Source organism: Gossypium raimondii, chromosome 2, assembly GCF_025698545.1.
Source record: "Gossypium raimondii isolate GPD5lz chromosome 2, ASM2569854v1, whole genome shotgun sequence".
Classification (NCBI taxonomy): Eukaryota; Viridiplantae; Streptophyta; class Magnoliopsida; order Malvales; family Malvaceae; genus Gossypium; species Gossypium raimondii.
In genome coordinates this window covers 23,191,589-23,207,444 of record NC_068566.1, presented here as the reverse complement: position 1 = coordinate 23,207,444, position 15,856 = coordinate 23,191,589, and the positions used below count along the sequence as shown (strand labels likewise).

Genomic DNA, 15,856 nt, shown 5'->3' with positions numbered 1-15,856 from the left:
GAGTTGTAACAGTTATGAGCTGAAAAGACGCCTACAATAAACACATTAAAATGAGCTTATTAAACACATGTAAAAACTTATTAAACATAACACACATTATTATTTAACTTAAGTAAATGAACTAAAAACATATGCAACAATTATTCCAGCAACTAGTTAATTAAAGAAGCATAATTAAATGAACTTAACTCATGCATCAATAAGTAATCCTAGGAACTAGATTAATTAAGAAGCATCTTATTAAATAAAGTTCTATAATAACTCAATTATTAAAAACTTAAGATGAGTTGAATGAATTGATCAGCAACTCATTTATTAATCTAAGATAAGTTTAATTAAAAGAAACAAATTCAACTTGCAATAAATTGCAAGTGACGCCTATTGAACGGTTCAAAGCATGAGTATCGAATTCGGCTACTTGCTCTTCCCAAGCTCGTTTCACATAGCTTGCTAATGCATTTTGAAATTTCTTAGCTCGTGATCGAGTTATTGGCCCTCGTGGTCGCTCAATGGATTTGGTAGTAACTTCCCGAGCTAAGGTCGCATCATTCCCCCTCTTCGAGGCGATTTACTCCCAAATCATCACCTACATCAAAAAGGGTTTAAATCAGCAACATTAAAAGTAGCACTAACCCCATACTCACCAGGTAAATCTAACTTATAGGCGTTATCATTAATCCTCTCTAAGACTTGAAAAGGTCCATCTCCTCGTGGTAAAATTTTGGAACGTCTTTGAACGGGAAATTTTTCCTTGCGCATGTGAATCCAAACCCAATCACCGAGTTCAAATATCACTCATTTACGACCATTGTTAACTTGATGAGCATATTGCTCTGTTCTTTGTTCAATATTATCCCTAACTCGCTGATGCAATTGTTTCACAAAATTTGCCTTTTTCTTTCCATCAACATGCACCAATTTATCAGACGGCAAAGGCAACAAATCCAATGGAGTTAAGGGATTAAATCCATACACTACCTCGAATGGTGAATACTTGGTAGCTGAATGTATCGTTTGATTGTATGAAAATTCAATGTGAGGTAGACAATCCTCCCAAGTTTTTAGATTCTTACGAATAATGGCCAGCAGTAGTGTTGACAAAACTCGATTAACAACCTCCGTTTGGCCGTCGGTTTTCGGATGACTTGTTGTGGAAAATAATAGCTTAGTTCCAAGATTTCCCCATAAACTCCTCCAAAAGTGGCTGAGAAAATTAGTGTCTCGATCCGAAATAATGGTTCTTAGAATGCCATGCAATCGTACAATCTCCCTAAAAAATAGATTAGCAATATTTAAAGCATCGTCAGTTTTGTTACACGCAATGAAATAAGCCATTTTTGAAAACTGATCAACTACAACAAACACAGAATCATTGCCATTCTTTGCTCTAGAAAGACCTAAAACAAAGTCCATAGAAATATCCATCCATGGCATTTCTGGGATCGATAATGGAGTATAGAGTCCATGCGGTTGGATCCTTAATTTCGCCTTCTTGCAAGCAATACAGCGATTGCACACTTTAGCCACATCTCGTTTCATTTTCAGCCAATAAAAGTGTTCTTTAAGAACGGCCAGAGTTTTGGCAATACCAAAATGTCCCATTAAGCCCTCACTATGTGCTTCATGAACCAGCAGGTTCCTAGTTGATCCTTGGGGTATGCACAACTTATTTTCTCGAAATAGGAATCCATCTTACTAATAATACCTATCATACGCACCTTGCACACATAGCTTGTAAATTTCTCCAAAATCAGAATCATCAGCATATAATTAGTTTAAATAAGCAAAACCAAGTAATTTGACATCCAAATAATTTAAAAGAGCATATCTTCGCGATAAAGCATCCGCAACGATATTTTCCTTACCTTGCTTATATTTAATCACATATGGAAAGGATTCTAAGAATTCTACCCATTTTGCATGACATTTGTTGAGCTTAGTTTGCCCTCTCAAATGCTTCAAAGCCTCATGGTCCGTGTGTATAACGAACTCCTTAGGCCAAAGGTAATGCTGCCATGTTTCTAATGCACGTATCAATGCGTACATTTCCTTATCATAGGTAGGATAGTTGAGCGTAGCTCCATTAAGCTTCTCGCTAAAATAAGCCACTGGTCGCCCATCTTTTGTTAAAATCGCACCTATTCCTATTCCAGAGGCATTACATTCCTCCTCAAAAATTTTGTTAAAATCCGGCAAACATAAAAGAGGAGCATTAGTTAAACAATCTTTGATTTTAACAAAAGCAGATTCTTGTTCATCAGACCAAATGAAAGGTGAATTCTTTCTGATAATACCAGTTAATGGGGCAGGAAGAGTGCTAAAATTCGGTACAAATCTCCTATAGAAGCTTGCAAGGCCATGAAAGCTTCTAACTTGGCTAATGTTAGTCGGACATGGACATTCTTGTATCGCTTTAATCTTGTCTTGATGCACCTCGAGTCCACTCGCACTTACAACAAAACCTAGAAAAACAACTTTGTCAATACAAAAGTTACATTTCTTAAGGTTTGCATACAATACTTCCTTTCGTAAAACCTTCAAAATAGCATGCAAATGTTCAAGATGTTCAGTTAATGATTTGCTATAAATTAAAATATCTTCAAAGTAAACTACGCAAAAATGACCAATGAAAGACATCAAAACGTGGTTCATCAACCTCATGAAAGTACTCGGTGCATTACTGAGGCCAAATGGCATCACTAGCCACTCATACAAACCATATTTGGTCTTAAATGCAGTCTTCCACTCATCCCCCTCCCGCATGCAAATTTAATGATAGCCGCTTTTCAAGTCAATCTTAGAGAACAATTTTGCACCACTAAGTTCGTCCAACATATCATCTAGTCTAGGAATGGAATGACGGTATTTGACAGTAATCTTCTTGATGGCTTGAAAATCTACACACATCCTCTATGAACCATATTTTTTAGGCACCAGCAGAACGGGTACTGCGCATGGACTTAAACTCTCCCATATATAGCCTTTTTCCATTAATTCCGCCACTTGTCGTTGCAACTCTTTAGTTTCCTCTGGGTTGCTTCGATAAGCTAGTCAATTCGGAATTGTAGCTCTGGGAACAAAGTCTATTTGGTGTTTAATACCTCGAAAAGGAGGCAATCCACTTGGCACTTCTTCCGGAAAAACGTCTTTGAATTCCTGAAGTAATGAAACAACAGACAAAGGTAAAGAATTATCAAGTTCATTAGCATCGAATAAACATTCCTTGTACACAAGTACAAGCACGGGCTGATGCAACAATAATGACTTCCTTATCTCTTTTTCTCTTGCAAATACGATCATTTTATCACTCTCATTTTCCTTATGATTTTCTTGTTCCTCTCGTACTTTCACCTCCACTCCCTCAATTTTTTCTTTCTTTTTATCATTTTTTTTGTCTCTCTCTTTTTCAATCTTTTCTTTCAATTTCAATTGATCTTGGTACACTTGTTTTGGAGTCAATGGCGCTAAAGTTACATTCTTGCCATGGTACTTGAATGTATAACGATTTGTATAACCATCATAGGTCACGCGCCTATCAAACTGCCATGGATGCCCCAAAAGTAGATGTCCCGCATGCATAGGAACTATATCGCACACCACTTCATCTTGGTACTTTCTAATAGAAAATGCCACCACAGCTTGTTTCGTGACTTTAAGCTCATCTCCATCATTCAGCCATTGCAACTTATATGGAGTTGGGTGTTTGGTTGTGGCCAAACCTAACTTTTCCACCAACATAATACTAGCTACATTAGAACAGCTACCACCATTAATGATCATACTACATACCTTGCCTTGAATGTGGCATTGAGTGTGGAAAATATTCTCCCTTTGTTGATCAGTTTCAACACTTTGAATGTTGAGGCTTCACTTCACCACAAGAATTTCTCCTTCAACAGGTAACTCTAAATCTTTCTCTTCATCATCAGATGACATTTTAGGTTCATTTTTATCCTCTACCTCGGATTCGATTTCTCTGTCAGCTCTTATCACCATAATTTGTCGATTGGGACATGACTAGCTATGTGCCCCTAGCCTTGACACTTGAAACATCTTATGTCTCTCGTGCGATTTGGCGCTTGCTCATTTTTATTCCGACTTGTCTCTCCAACAGGCTGATTTGATTTAGCTGCTACAACCGGCTCATTTGTTCTAACAGGGGGTTTGTTGACTCCTTGACTCCATTTCTTGGTTGAAGAATTGGCATAGGGTCTACTAACTCCTTTTCGCTTAAGTTGCTTTTCAACCTTAATCGCCATCTGTACCATGTCCATCACTTCAATATAGTGTTGTAATTCAACTATGTTGGCGATGTAACGGTTTAAACCTGCAAGGAACCTGGCCATGGTCGCCTCTCAATCCTCCTCAATATCAGCTCGAATCATCGCTATTTCCTTCTCCTTATAATAATCTTCAACACTTCTATTTCCTTGAATAAGATTTTGAAGTCGTTGATAAAGATCCCGATGGTGGTACGATGGAATAAATCTTTTTCGCATAATTGATTTCATTTCTCCTCAAGTAAAGATGGGTCTTTCACCATTTCGTCTTCGACTTGTTACAAGCTGGTCCTACCACACTATGGCATAATCGAAGAACTCAATTTCCGTAAGCTTCACCTTTTTACTCTCCGAATAGTTGTGGCAGTAAAAAACAAACTCGATCTTCTTTTCCCACTCCAAATAAGCTTCAGGATCATTCTTACCTCGGAATGGTGGAATTTTCATCTTGATATTCTTAAGGTTATCATCTGGTCGGTCATGATCTCTAGGACCTCGTTGTCGTTGACGACCTCGTCGTCGTACACTTTGGGCAGATGGATCATCACTTTCTTGTACACTTGCTTCATAAGGATCTTGGATTGGACGTCCGAGCTCTCCTCTTGCACCTTCTGGAGTTATTTCACGTTGTTCTCGTGTCTCGACTCGATATAAATGATCTTTGATTGGTTCAAGTTTTCTATCAAATAATCGCTCCATCTCTTGCATAATTGCTTGAAGGGTAAGATCTGGCACTCCTCCTCCAACATTTCTTACGGGACGGAACCCTCCTTCCACATTTTGATTTCTTTCTAGACTTCGTGACATTTTTTTAAGAACTCACAACAAAGAACCTCACTATCCACTCACAAAGAAATCTCACACACTTGGCTTTTATAATCTCGATTAAACTCACTACTCTCTTGCCTCTTTCCACTCACTCCTCCTCTCTAAGTTCTTAAGGAACTATTTAAACTTAAAAAGTAGTTGTTGTATGACAGCTTACAAATTTGATGTTTGGGTTTGGCAAAAGATATTTTAGGACAAAGAATGTAGGCTTGAAATAAAGGAATGAAAAGGGTTGGGTGTGGCAGAATAGTAGAAGATAGCAATGATAAAAATTCGGGCAGCAAACACAATTTTCAAAACTAACTACTTTTGTTTTTTTTTTATGAAATTTCTTTTTACCTTGATATCCACTCCTTGAGTTTGAATGGAAACTATTTTTTTTTTCACGAATTTTTTTCTGATTAAACTACAATACCGTAATGCCGAAAGCGTCGATTCTTACTCCAAATTTGCTAGCTCTGATACCAATTTCATACGAACTCATTATAGAAATGTTTCGAGTTGTAAGTATTGCCCGATCTTGAATTGAGTAAAGATAGATTCGTTTCGGTTAAAATGAAACAAAATAGGTAAATTGTTTCAAACAAAGATAGTAGGATAAATGGTTAAATAAAAAAATAAATAATTGGCTAAGACCGAGAATGAACCAACAATAATTGTAAACAATTATTAAACATAACACACATTATTACTTAACTTAAGTAAATGAACTAAAACATATGCAACAATTATTCCAAAGAACTAGTTAATTAAAGAAGCATAATTAAATGAACTTAACTCATGCATCAATAAGTAGTTCTAGGAACTAGATTAATTAAAAAGCATCTTATTAAATAAAGTTCTATAATAACTCAATTATTAAAAACTTAAGATGAGCTGAAATAATTGATCAGCAACTCATTTATTAATCTAATATAAGTTTAATTAAAAGAAGCAAATTCAACTTGCAATAAATTACAAGTGACGCCTATCGAATTTGGCTACTTGCTCTCCCCAAGCTCATTCCACATAGCTTGCTAATGCATTTTGAAATTTCTTAGCTCGTGATCGAGTTATTGGCCGTCGTGGCAGCTCAATGGATTCGGTAGTAACTTCCCGAGCTAAGGTCGCATCATTAAATTGGAAAGCTCCGAACAATGTTTTCGAGGTACGTTGTTTCTTGGGACTCACAGGTTATTATCGTCATTTTCTTAAAGATTTTTCTATTATAGCCTCGCTGATGACCAAGTTACTATAGAAGAATGTTCAGTTTGTTTGTTCAGATGTGTGCCATGTAACACCCCTTACCCGAGACCGTTGCCGGAGTTGAGTATGGGGCGTTACTTGACTTAACTTATTAGTTCGGGGCATAAAAATTTGCTTTTAAAATTTATTTCACTGTTCACCATAATGCTGTGCACCCACGCAACAGTCACTAATTTAATTATAACTCGAGTTACGAAACTCAAAATTTAGATCCATAAATTTTCCCTGAAACTAGACTCATATATTATCTTACCATAAAATTTTCAAAATTTTTGGTTTAGCCAATTAGTACAGTTTATTCATTAAAATCTCCCATGTTTCATTGCCTAACGGTTTTGACCTTTATTCACTAAAAATCAATTTTCTCATCGAATGATTTTCATATGGTGTTCTCACTTGTTTCTACAGAAAATAGACTCACTAAGGAAACTAAACCCCGCTGACAGTCGGATATCATCATTGAGCCCATCTTCAAATCTCTTGCACATATTGGCTTCGGTGGATACAAATTCCCGAGCATATTTACTAAGTCTGACAAATTCACGTTCATACTCGGTCATAGTCATCTTACCTTGTTTGAACTCAAGAAACTTTTTTATTTTTTGATCTATAAACTTGTAACTGATATACTTTTTACGGAACTCCTACTGAAAGAAATCCCAAGTAATTCTCTCACTTGGTACCACTGACACAAGAGTCTTCCACCAATGATAGGCCGAATCTCTGAGAAGTGAGACAACACACTTCATGCATTCTTTAGGTGTACAACATAATTCATCAAAAACTCTGATAGTATTCTCGAGCCAAAATTTAGCTTTCTCTGTATCATCATCTTTAGTAGCCCGAAACTCTTCAGCCCCTTGTTTTCTGATCTTATCAACCGGCGGTCTTTCTCTTATAACTATACCTGCGGCTAGGGAAGCTAAATGGGGAACCTGAGAATCATGAGGGGGTGGAGGTCTAACAGCCGGATTCATACGAACGAACTCGGTAAACCAAAGGCTTCTCAAGCCCCTCCTCCTTGACTAACTGATACGGGCCTTTCACTACTATTGGGTGGCATTGTCCCTTCTACGGAAGCGGGTGCATTACTCTCTACATCATCTGCACCAGCTCGTTCGGGATCCATAACTATAAAATAAAACATTTTAAAATCATCAGGAATCATCACACTATCAAAATATAAGTATGGCACGTATAGCTAGACTCTTATTCACACTGAATGTTCTGAGAACCGACTAAACCTACTCTGATACCAACAAATGTAACACCCCTTACCCGAAATGATTGACAGAGTTGAGCATGGGGCATTACTTGACTTAACTTATTAGTTCGGGGCATAAAAATTTGCTTTTCAAATTTATTTCACTGTTCCCCATAATGTTTTGCACCTAGCAGCAGTCACTAATTTAATTATAACTCAAGTTACAAAACTCAAAACTTAGATCTGTAAATTTTTCCTGAAACTAGACTCATATATTATCTTACCATAAAATTTTCAGAATTTTTAGTTTAGGAAATTAGTACATTTAATTCATTAAATTCTACCCTGTTTCACTGCCTAATGGTTCTGACCTTTATTGACTAAAAACAAATTTTCTCATCGAAATATTTTCATATGGTGTTCTCACTTGTTTCTAAAGGAAATAGACTCACTAAGGAATCTAAACATATAAATTATAATTCATAATTATTTTTATACAATTTTTAATGATTTTATAAAGTTAGAATAAGGGACTTCAAAAACCAATCTGACCCTGTCTAACCAAAATTCAAATATCTTAGAATATAAAATTCCTTTACCCACACCGTCATTTTTATATGAAAATAGACTAAATAAGATTTAATTATATATATATCATTCACTCTCTAATTCATTTTATACTATCCTTGGTGATTTTCCAAAGTCTCGTCACTGATGTTGTCCTAAAACTGTTTCATTGCAAATTTTTACTCTTTCATAATTTCTAGGTATAAACTATCACCTAGGCATTCATATTACCAAACATATTCTTATTTAGCCATTTTAATAGCTAAACATTATCAAATATTTACACATCATCCTTTAGCAATATCATAAGGACATACATTCAAAATGACTAAGTCCCTATACATGCCATAGCTCAAACATTGATCATCATAAAATACCAAGTTGTTCTTATTGATAGTGTGAGCGCTCTCCGACGTCTTTAAGATTCCCAACTTTGCTTGTAATACTATAAAAGAAGGAAAATAAAGGAAGTAAGCATAAAGCTTAGTAAGTTTACAAACAAATAAATGACAACATTTAACACAAATAAATATACTCAAATGTCATGATCTTTAATTTCCTCGTTACTTAATCTCTTACTCGTTCACTTACTTGTTTACTTAGATAACTCATGATTATAACTTACTTTTCTCTGAAATGTTGGTTCTCAATTGATAATATAATATGTTCTTAACTCTTATAACACACCTGAATTTGCTATTTATGCTTTTACGTGAACTTTCATGGAACATAATTTGTTTACTAGCCCATTGAGCCACATTGGAATAATAAGGATACTTGGGTCTCTTTTCTGATAATAACATGCCAAAGTCATGTCCCGGACATGGTCTTACATGGGATGTTTCTTGTACTTCCAATGCCATATCCCAGATATGGTCTTACATGGGAGTTCTCATAACAGTGCCCATGCCATGTCTTAGACATAGTCTTACGGGGGACTTCTCATCTCGGTATCAACGCCATGTCCCAGACATGGTCTTACATGGGACCTCTCATAACCTTAATGATGCCAATGCCATGTCCCATACATGGTCTTACATGGGATCTCTTTACCCCAAATGTCATGTCATTTGTATCTGATACATTCCTCATGTTTCAACAAGACTTTTTAACACTAATTCTTTATCATCTCATACTTGAGTCAACATTAAATAATTTCATAAAATAAATACATAATTGCTGGAAAATAGCAGCATTAATAATAATTATTGAAATATTGTATTTATTTACCGTAAACTTACCTCGGTACAAAATATGGTCAAATCTATCAACTTAGTCTTCAACCTTTTTCTTTCCTCAGTCTAACCCCGGATTTCGTTCTTCTTGATCTATAATAGAAAATTTAGTTTATTTAATACTCCCATTTACCAAAATAGCCCTCGACTCTAACTTTGGCAAAATTACGATTTCCCCTAAACTTTTACATATTTACTCTTTTGCCCCAAAGCTCAGAAATTAAATTTCATCCCATATTCTTATGTTTTCTAACATGCCGAACACTTTTCCCTTCTATGGCAACATCGAATTCCCACTCTAACACTTACTTATGAACATTAGGTATTTTTACCGATTATGTCGTTTTACTTGTTTTCACTTAAAATCGCTTAGCAAAAATTGTTTAACCTAATTTCAAGCTTCATATTCTACCATAAAACATCAAAATAAACACATTTCACCTATGGGTATTTTTCCAAATATAAACCCTAGGTTAAATTATTGCTAGAATAAGCTAAATCAAGTTATTGGGACTCTAAAAACGTAAAGAACATTAAAAATAGGGCTTGGAATAGCTTACTATATAGCTTGAAGCTTGAAAACCCTAACTATGGCTTCCCCCCCTTGCTAATTTAGGCCAAATGAAGAAGATGAGCACAATTTGCCAGCTTTTTCCCTTTTAATTCATTTTAATTACCAAAATACCACTAACTTAAAAATTTCCTATTTCACTTATCTCAGGTCAATATTTGTCCATAACTTAACCAATGGTCTAATTACCATATAAATACCTCCAATTTAAAATTTCATAACAATTGGACACCTCTAACATGTAGAACTCAACTTTTGCGCTTTATACAATTTAGTCCTTTTGACTAAATTGAGTGCCCAAACATCAAAATTTTTGAACGAAATTTTCATGAAATTGTAGGCCATAAAAATATAGTAAAAATAAATTTTTCCTCATCAGATTTGTGGCCCCAAAACCACTGTTCCGACTAGGCCCAAAATCGGGATGTTACATGCCATTAGAGTTTTGACCAGTTAAAAAGAATGTTGACAGAAGCTCTAGTTTTGACACAGCTTGAGTCTTGAAATGTATTTGTTGTTTACAGTGATGCTTCGTTTAGTGGATTGGGATGTGTGCTGATGATGCAAGCTAGAAAAGTTTTTTCTTATGCATCTTGTCAGTTGAAATCTCATGAGAGCAATTACCCGAAGCATGACTTAGACTTGGCTGCCATCATTTTTGCTTTGAAAATTTGACGTCATTGCATCTATAGTGAAAAGTGTCACATCTTTACAGATTATAAAAATTTGAAGTATTTGATGACGCGAAAGGAACTGAATCTAAGACAGCGACCGTGGTCAGAGCTATTGAAAGACTATGATCTCATAATTGATTACCATCCTAGAAAGGCAAATGTTTTTGCAGGTACTTTAAGTCATAAATAATTTTTTTATTTAAGAGAAATGAACGTACAATTATCCTTGAATGCTGATGGTTCTGTTATAGCTGAGCTTAAGGCTAGGTCGTTATTTCTTCAGTAAGTTCGAGAATTGCAAAATGATGACACAAAGTTAGTAGCCAAACAGGAGATGATCCAAAGTGATTCGACTGCGGAATTCACTGTATGTGACAATGGTATGATGTATTTTCATAACTGACTGTGTATTCCAGATAATTTCGAGTTAAAACGAGATATTTTGTCAGAAGCTCGTAGCACATTCTCCATTCATCCGAGTAGCAGGAAAATGTTTAATAACCTGAAGAAAATGTATTTGTGGCCAGGTACGAAATGTGAGATTTCTTAATTGTAACCAAATGTCTGGATTTTCAACAGGTAAAAGATAAACATCAAGTACCGTCAGGATTTCTACAGCCTGTCACTATACCTGAATGGGAATGGCAGAGGGTTACGATGGATTTTGTATCAAGTTTACTTGTGTCACCAAAGAAGAATGACTCATCTAGGTTATAGTTGATAGACTTGCAAAATCAGCTCATTTCATTCGAGTTCATATTGATTATTCACTACAAAAGTTAGCAGAGTTGTATGTATTTGAGATTGTCAGATTGCACGGAGTTCCACTATCGATCATTTCTGTCAGAGATTCGAGATTCACCTCAAGATTTTGGGGTAAGCTTCACGGGGCTTTTAGCACTAAACTTAATTTTAGTACAACGTATCACCCTTAAACATATAGGCAATCAGAACGAGTAATCAAAATTTTGGAAGATATGTTACGTTGTTGTGTTCTAGAGTTTGAAGGTAGCTAGGAAAGACATTTACTGCTTGTAGAATTTGCACATAATAACAGCTATCAATCCAGTATTAAATGGCACCGTTTGAGGCCCTGTACGGGAGGAAATGCAAAACACCATTTTATTGGCCAGAGTTGAGTGAATCCCAGCTAGTTGGTATAGCCATGATTCGTGAGACTAAAGACAAAGTTCGTGTAATACATGACTATTTAAAGGTAGCACCAGATCGTCAGAAGTCTTATGCTAACCTGAAACGAAGAAATGTAGAGTTTGTTGTTGGGGATCGAGTATTCTTAAAGATCTCACCATGGAAAAAGGTGTTTCATTTTGGTAAAAAGGGAAAGTTGAACCCAAGGTTTACCCGAGCCTTATGAAACCATTGAAAGAGATAGCTTACAGGTTAGCTCTACCCTCAGAACTTGAAAAGATTCATAATGTTTTTCATATCTCAATGCTGAGGTGATATAGATTAGATCTTTCACATATAATAGCTCCTTGTGAAGAAGAGATTCAACCTGATTTGTCATATTATGAAGAACCGATCAAGATTTTAGCATGTGAGGTAAAGAAACTCCGAAACAAAAAATATCATTGGTTAAAGTCTTGTGGAATTGTCACGGGGTTGAAAAGGCTACGTGGGGTACAGAAGAATTGATGAAATCACAATACCCAAATTTATTTTCTGGTATTATTTTCGGGGACTAAAATTCCTTTAGAGGGGGGAGTTGTAATAGCCCGTTTTTAGTTATATCAAAATAGTGGTTTTGAGACCACAATTTTGATGAGTAAATTATTATTTTAATGTTTACGAAATTTTATTTAGGTCGTAATAAAATTTCGTTAAGAAATTTTGATTTTTAAGCAGTTAATTAAGTAAAAAGTACTAAATCTTAAAAAGGGTAAAAGTTGAGTTCTATTAGTTAAATGGATCAAATGGCCATAAAATCTTAAACTAAGGGACTTGAATGGAAATTATACCAGTACATGGATTATTGGATGATGCGAGCATGGACATGGACTCAACCAAAATAGCTCATAAAACATCGTAAGATCCAATTGAGATGCCAATAGGACCAATTACTAGTGCACGAGCTAAGATGTTAAAGGAAGCTGTCTTGGGTATCATTGATTGAGTTTGGGCAAAAGCTGTCACAAGACTAATTGATCAAGCTTGGGCATACACTCTATGTGTCCCATGCAATGTGCTTCAAATATAGCCTTAAATCAGTGTGTTTAATTCGGTTGCTGGAAATAAAGATTGCTATCCATTTTAGTTATTTTATTTGTGTCTTTAATTATGTCTTAGTTTGAACATCATTTATATGTGTTTTAATTATGTGTCTTAATTTTGACATCATTAATGTTTGTCTAAGTTCAACAAATTAAAGTGTGATTAAATCTTGTCTTAATATGCATTTAAACGTTGTTTTAATGTTGGCCAGGTTGTTTACATTGGTTGCTGCTAAGAAACTTCTTCTCAAGCTGATGTATGTATAATTGATGTTCAATAAACCACATTTATGGAGCTCCATGCACTTGGACATGCATGCAAGTGAAAGGTGCTGAACATAACATTCCAAGTGCCTTTTTGTGAAAAGCCAAGGCATAAAGTGTGTCCACACTTGACCAATCGGTTGGCTACCAAGTTCACACCTATGAAGCCATTCAATTCTTGTTGTTTTCACTTGAAGACTCTTCATGCGACACAAGCAGCAATAATGAGCTACATAACCATTCAATTTTCCAAGTAGCATCAATTCATGTTCACACCATTTCAACCGTTCAACTCCATGCACATTCAGCTAATCTTCCAGGTCCAACAAATTGGTTGTTTGGGAAAGCAAATGTCACAATGTGAACAAGGCTGCTGGCATTACCTACATCTAGAAATTCTCAAGGGATGTCTTGGACAAATTAATGGTCATTAAGCAAATTCCATCTAATTGTTAACATGCCTATTCAGCTGATTTCTTGTACAACTTATAAATACTAGGCTTGAAACACTTTGTAGGAACTTTTGATGAATTTTTATCTTATTGTGAGTGTTCACTCTCTTTGTTCTTATTTGACTCAAATTGACTTATCATACTTCCTTGTGGCATCAATCTGATTCTTTCTTTGAACTTATCACTTCTTAGAAGTGTGGCGTTCACCCTTATACCGATTGGTTCCTATCTTGCTAGATAAAGGGTGGAATGACGGAAATGTTCAAGTGTACACAATCGCAACAAGTAATAAAGTGACAAGTAAATTTTGAGTTATCGTACCCACAAGACTGTGAAAAGAATTGTTTATTAATGTTATGTAAAACACTTTGGTGAAGAAAAATACTTTGTTTGAATAGGGTGAGTAAAAACTAAGATTTTAAACTAATTAAAGTAAATAAATAAATCTCAAATGCATGATTTTAAAATACAATTTTAATCAAGATGACATAATTGTGTTAGATTAATTGTAACACCTCTTACCCGTGTTCATCGCCGAAACAGGGTAAAAAGTATTATCAAACATAAAATACATATTTTCATACAATCGGAGTTTTTTTTATAAAATTTTTGACATAATCCCTTTTACAAATGTCTAATCCCTCCTGCAAATTTTCAAAACACAACCTCAAACCAATTCAATATTTCAACTAATACAGTTATATACCTAAACATAATTAAATCATTCACGACATTCAAAGTAACCTCGCTAGCATTTTTTAAAAAACAACCTATCAATTAATATACATTAACATCTTAAGCTAACTAGTAATTAGTATATATATACATCACATTCACATTAAGTCTTCTATACATGCCATAATTCAGAAATATTGGTTTCAAAATACCAAAAGATGTAGATAGTGTGGATGATCCCCGACTCTGTCCGAATTCCGAGATGATTTATAACACTATAAAACAAGAAAAAAAAGAAAGAGAAGTAAGCATGTAGCTTATTAAGTACGTATGTAATTGATAAACAAATTTAAAACTTGTTTCCATAGATAACATAATTTTAATCAACCATAAATTTGATATTTTTTCAAATTCCAGCAAACTGTTTTTCTGAATCGCAATCACTAAATTATTTTTATCTAGAGCTACGAAACTCCAAATTAGGTTTTGTAAATTTTCCCTAAAACTAAACTCATATACCGTCTTATCATAAAATTTTCAGAATTTTTTACTTGGCCAATTAGTACATTTTATTCTTTAAAGTCACCCCTGTTTCACTACTCAACATCTCTGCCCTCTCTTCACTAAAAATGAATTATCTCACTATAAAAAATTTGGATGATATTTTTGTTTGTTTATTTTGAAAATAGACTCATTAATATTTCTAAGCATATAAATTATATCTCATAATTATTTTTTTACAATGTTTAATGATTTTCCAAGTCAAAACAGGGATTCAAATCAATAATTCCCTACCTCACTAAAATTCAAATATCTCAAAATATAAAACTCTTTTGCTTGATCTGCTTCTTTTATATGAAAGTATACTCATTAAGCTTTAATTCCATATATCATTCAACTAATAAATCAATTTCTAAATTTTTTGTGATTTTTAAAACTAACATCACTTCCACTTTTCGAATCTGTTCTGTTTCAATTTCACTCATTTAGATAACATTACAACAATTTATTTTCTAAGCACAATACGGAACTTCATCACTCCAGTTACTATTTCGCAAATTTTCACACTTCAATCATATACTCATATTTGTTTATCAATACTCATATCCCGTTGAACACGTCGGTATAATAGCAAATATTCGGTGGTTTGCACATAGTACCACCCATGTAATTATTATCATTCGATACACGTAGTAGCCTTCACATAGTACTACACACGTGATCAAAATTTTTGGTTCACATAGTAGCCTCCACATAGTACTACACACATGACCAAAACCTTCCAGTACACATAGTAGCCTGCACATAGTACTACACATGTGACCATTACCTAGTGATACACGTAGTAGCCTGCACTTAGTACTACACACATGTTTATAGGCACTTTATTGAATCCTTTCTTATTCCGACAGTCCCACAGAGATTCTTACTTTTCAAGGATTTACAATTTATCTGTACACAAATCACAATTTCAATATTTCAGTCCAATCCCATAACAAATTTAATAATTCAATTCAACTACTTCACTTATTACTTGTCAATGATATATCCACAATTCAAGCAGATTTTAATCGATTCAACTATAAATTCTAAATTTCTTATTTTTATATCATATATTATAACAAAATAT

The 15,856-nt window shown here is 34.6% G+C and overlaps 1 protein-coding gene across 1 annotated transcript; it reads right to left on the bottom strand.

Moving 5' to 3' along the window:
- Positions 1 to 795: 795 nt before the first annotated feature.
- Positions 796 to 4,346, bottom strand: LOC105789600 (uncharacterized). Its single transcript, XM_012616973.1, has 5 exons — positions 4,100 to 4,346; positions 3,475 to 3,746; positions 3,102 to 3,156; positions 1,866 to 2,462; positions 796 to 1,649 (listed from the first exon to the last, which is right to left on the bottom strand). The coding sequence occupies exons 1-5, from the start codon at positions 4,344 to 4,346 to the stop codon at positions 796 to 798; spliced, it is 2,025 nt and encodes a 674-aa protein (XP_012472427.1).
- Between the last annotated feature and the right edge of the window lie 11,510 nt (positions 4,347 to 15,856).

What these genes read in the sequence shown, in the direction of transcription:
- LOC105789600 (XM_012616973.1), bottom strand. Translation starts at nt 4,346, where the DNA reads ATGGCCAGGTTCCTTGCAGGTTTAAACCGTTACATCGCCAACATAGTT. An exon ending in TGGATTGCCTCCTTTTCGAG is followed by an intron (nt 2,463 to 3,101) that starts GTATTAAACACC and finishes TTGTTTTTCTAG; the next exon opens with GTTTTGTTGTAAGTGCGAGT. An exon ending in TGTGATTAAATATAAGCAAG is followed by an intron (nt 1,650 to 1,865) that starts GTAAGGAAAATA and finishes GCATACCCCAAG; the next exon opens with GATCAACTAGGAACCTGCTG.